Source organism: Monopterus albus, unplaced genomic scaffold, assembly GCF_001952655.1.
Source record: "Monopterus albus unplaced genomic scaffold, M_albus_1.0 scaffold43.1, whole genome shotgun sequence".
Taxonomy (NCBI): Eukaryota; Metazoa; Chordata; class Actinopteri; order Synbranchiformes; family Synbranchidae; genus Monopterus; species Monopterus albus.
The window spans coordinates 1,683,317-1,687,562 of NW_018127923.1; the positions used below are offsets into that span (position 1 = coordinate 1,683,317).

Below are 4,246 nucleotides of genomic sequence, written 5' to 3' on the forward strand. Positions count from 1 at the left end.
CTAGACAATGTTTGACTTGATTTATTCAAATTTATGCTAAATTGTAGTTAATGCATCTTTAAAGTTCCGCATGACTTGCTGTCTAAGTTTGAGTGTCCTGAGTTTTCAGGGTCCTTTTGATGCAATGATGACACAGGATGACAATAGCCAAAACAGTCTAATCAGTGAGGTGCTGCCCAGTATGTATGACTCCATATTTACAGCTCTGGTTTGATTTTTCTTTTTGTCTTTTAATTTCACTTGGTTCAGTCTAGATGAACACAACTACAGGTGTGGAAACTGTCTAAGAACTTACTGAGTGACCAAACTCTAAAAAGCGCTGTCAGCACACCAAGGATGTTTAATATAGAAATGACAGTGGTTTAGCTCACAGTTAGAATTTCTGTTAATAGTTTTAATTGTCACAAATAACACTACTGACTACCAGCTTTACTTTATGTAAAAGCTTCAACATTAACAAGTTGTAGTTAACTGTTTGTGTTTATTTCCAAGTACACAAGTACTATTGTACTAGTGTCTTAAAACTGGTATTGGCATACTTGTTTGGAGTGGAAAATGACCTTAACCAATTCCAGTAGTGGTGTATAAAACCACAAATTACAAAGCCCTGCATTTTTAGTCTTCCATTGTTCCTCTAGTGAGAAAACCGAAAGCTGTGACAACCAGGCTGAGACAAAAACTGCCTTTTACTGTATTTGACTTCTCATGACTTCTCTTTCTCCCTTTCCCTCTCTCTCAGTGGAATTCCTGGGAAAAAGTGTGGAACCATCATCTTCACAGCCGAGGAGCTCAGTAACTGCCGGGTTGGTATAACATCATAATCAGGCTTACACACACATACTCACACGCACACAGAGACATTCTGTGATATAAACACTCTGTGACAGAGGTCAGAAAGCTAAACACTACAGTCTGAATTTATGACAGTCGTGTCTAACTCTAACCTTGTGTTTTCATTTTTAACTGTGTGGGGGGAATTTAAATGCACAGTCTTCAGAATAATTTTATCATCTGCATCAAACTGCGGTGTGAGTTTGCTCATTATCTTCTAAGTGATGATGAGAACCAGCATGAAATATTTATCCAGTTACATAGATCAGAAAGGTGTGATGAAGAAAGGGGTACCTAAGAAATATAACTCACTGTCCTGAGAAGTCAGCTGAACAAAGTCCGGGGAGATAGAGGCTACTGACATCAAGACAAGGAAGCTTCTTACAATGCACAGCTGGTTTCACCCCAAGTCCAGCATCCTGAGACTGTACACTAAGCGGAAGGAAGGAGGCCGAGGATTAGTGAGCATCAGAGCCACTATCCAGGTTGAAACAACAAAGATCCATGAATACATCAGAAAGATGGCCCCGAGTGCTGACGTGCTTAGTGAATACCTCAGGCAGCATAAACCAGAAGAACAAGGGAAGGAAGAGCAGGAAACCTCATGGAAGGACAAACCTCTACACAGTATGTACCACCGTCAAATAGAAGAAGTAGCTGATATCGAAAAATCCTACCAGTGGCTGGACAAAGCTGGACTGAAAAACAGGACAGAGGCACTAATCCTGGCAGCATAGCAACAGGCTCTAAGTACAAGATCAGTAGAGGCCAGGGTCTACCATACCAAATCAAATTTATTTATATAGCACTTTAAAACAGCATCCAGCTAACCAAAGTACTTGACATGGCAAAATAAAATCACAATAAATAACTAAAATAAAGTAAATAAAATCAGTGCAAATAAAAATAAAACAGCACAATAACAAACATACATAATATACGTTCAATAAATTAAAATAAAGTTAAAAGGAGTTAAAAGGAATGCATCAAGCCCTACTGTGTATTAAACCATTTTCTTACCATACAGAGAGCTGATTTGGCCCAGCCAGCCCACGGCTTTGCATCCTGTTGATCTGGGGGAGAATCACATTCACAATTTTAATAATCTCCACAAATTCATTTGTTGTACTTGCATAGTTGGGATCAGTCTCAACCACATCACATCGACACATCTATTCTCCAACAATTTTTGGCAATTTTGGTGACCACCATTGTTGCCACATATTGAGCGCAGCCAGTTGCAATGTCGAAGAGAGACTGAATACATATATTTTGTTCTCACACCAATTCTGTACATCATTCCTAAATTGTGATGAGAAAAGTATTGCACTTAAATATTCACTCAGTAGTCTGCTAATATATCAATGGCCAGCTTTTTTGCAGGGAAGACAGAAAGACTGGCCCTGTAACCAGCAGTAATCATTGATTCATAGCTGCAGCCACTGTGTGAAATATGCTCAGTCTTGAGTGGTTGTTTGCACGTACCTTTACAAATTTTTAATTGTTTTTAAAATAATACATTAAAAATATATTGTATAAATTGTCATAAAACCCAAAAGCAAACACAACGCATATCCCCATGGTAGTAGAGAAGGTATGTCTGTGAAACTTGATTGTTTGAGAATACTGTAACTGAATAGTGGGCGACAACAGTGCACAGTGAGGTCAGACTGACGTTACCTACTGTCAGTAATGCCTGTAATATGAGTGACTGGGACATCTGCAGAGTATTTGTTATTTATCATGGCTCTTGAGTTTCTTTCATGTGTGTGTGTTTTTATACACCTATGTGTAGTTATTGCAGTTGGATTTGGTGTCAGATCTGTGATTTTCAATGACCAGCTGAAGATGTTGTTAGAAAAAATGCTGGGCACTTGCGTTTGTGATAAGAGGTAGTCTGAGCATGTCAGGTTTGCTCGGTGCTACCTGGCTCTTCTTCCCTTTCCGTCTTTCCCTCCTCTGAGCTACGTTGCTTCTACTCACCTCCTCTGAGCTCTCCGGCTACACTCCATCACCCCTGCAAACCAGTCTGCACGTGCTCCCAGCACTCAGCTCCACGACGGCGCATCTCATCTCTGCCCGAGTGTTTTTGTTCCAGCCGTGCCTCCTTCTATCCCAGCCTACCTGTTTCTGCAGAGTGCGGTCTGATATGCCTGGCTTCTCTGCTATCTCCTCTGGCCCAAGCACTCCTGCCATCACTCCCATTACCAGCATCACCCCTATCCTTGACCTCTGATTACCTGCACTATTATTATAATAAAGATTCTTTATCGGAACTGTTGTCTGCCATCTGAGTCCAACCCGCTAGCTCACCTTGCTCCTGCGAGTGAGCAACCTTAATAGAGCAGATGTTGTTGCAGTCACTATGATCACCATAATGATAATAATCACCTTTATTAGCCAGTATGTTACACAAGGAATATGTCTCAGGCAGCCATCTGGGGTGCCATCTCACACACACATTGATGGCAGTGCTGTCCCTGCAAAGTGCTGCTCTGGCCATCAGGAGCAACTTGGGGTTCATTGTTTTGCCCATGGACACTTGGGCATGTGGACTGGGAAGAACGAGAATTGAACCACCGACCTTCCGACTGGGGGACGACTAGCCACAGCTACCCCAATTTTATTTAATTCCTGAATTTCTGAGAAGAAAAATACAATCATTTTTACACCTATCAGTCTTCAAAGAGCAACAAAACTTCATTGTGCTGCCTAATCAGCATAAACAGGGCTTCAGCTGTGCCTTTTCTCCTATTTCAGCATAAAGTGCATGCATTTATGGCAGGAAAATATCAAACACACCAATGTGCAAAAAACAAACTTGAGCCAAGTTACATTGTATAAAACCTGTGTTTGAAGCTATGGTGGAAAATAGAGCAATTTGTCTGTGTTTACAATCGACTACAATAAAAGTAAACTCCCATTTCCGGGTTGCAAGCGAGAGCGGACGTTTTCTCTGCTTCTCTTGTCTGTTCTGGGATTTTCATATCTGTCTCATATCTTCTACACTTTCAAGTTTTGGAAAAGTCTACATCTTTGAAATGGCTCCTAAAGGGAAGAGAGCAAATAAATCCGAAGCTGCTGAGGATGTCGAAGCTGAAGACAACTTTACAGCGGACTTGCTGGAGCAGCAACGAATGTACACAGCGCTGCTTAATCAGCTGAGTGAAAGTTTCAAAGGATTCGTGCAAATAATTATGGAGACTAGCAACAAGAGATTCGACGAAATGACCAGAGAGATACAGGAAATAAAATCGAGTCTGCAGTTTACCCAGCGAGAGGTGGATGAGATTAAAGTCACCATGGGTGAGCAGTCAACCCAAATTAAAGGTACTAGGGACGGACTTTATGAAACCTGTGATTACCTCAAAGTCATTTCGGATAAAGTGGAATACTTGGAAGCACAAACCAAGCG

General features: G+C 41.1%; 1 protein-coding gene across 1 annotated transcript in view; it reads left to right on the top strand.

Moving 5' to 3' along the window:
- The window catches only part of LOC109960042 (copine-8-like), a 172,065-nt gene that overhangs the window by 162,845 nt on the left and 4,974 nt on the right, over positions 1-4,246 (top strand). Inside the window, exon 7 of the mRNA XM_020599868.1 lies at positions 740-803. Within this exon, the coding sequence (XP_020455524.1) occupies positions 740-803 (64 nt within the window). The remainder of the gene's footprint in view (positions 1-739; positions 804-4,246) is intronic.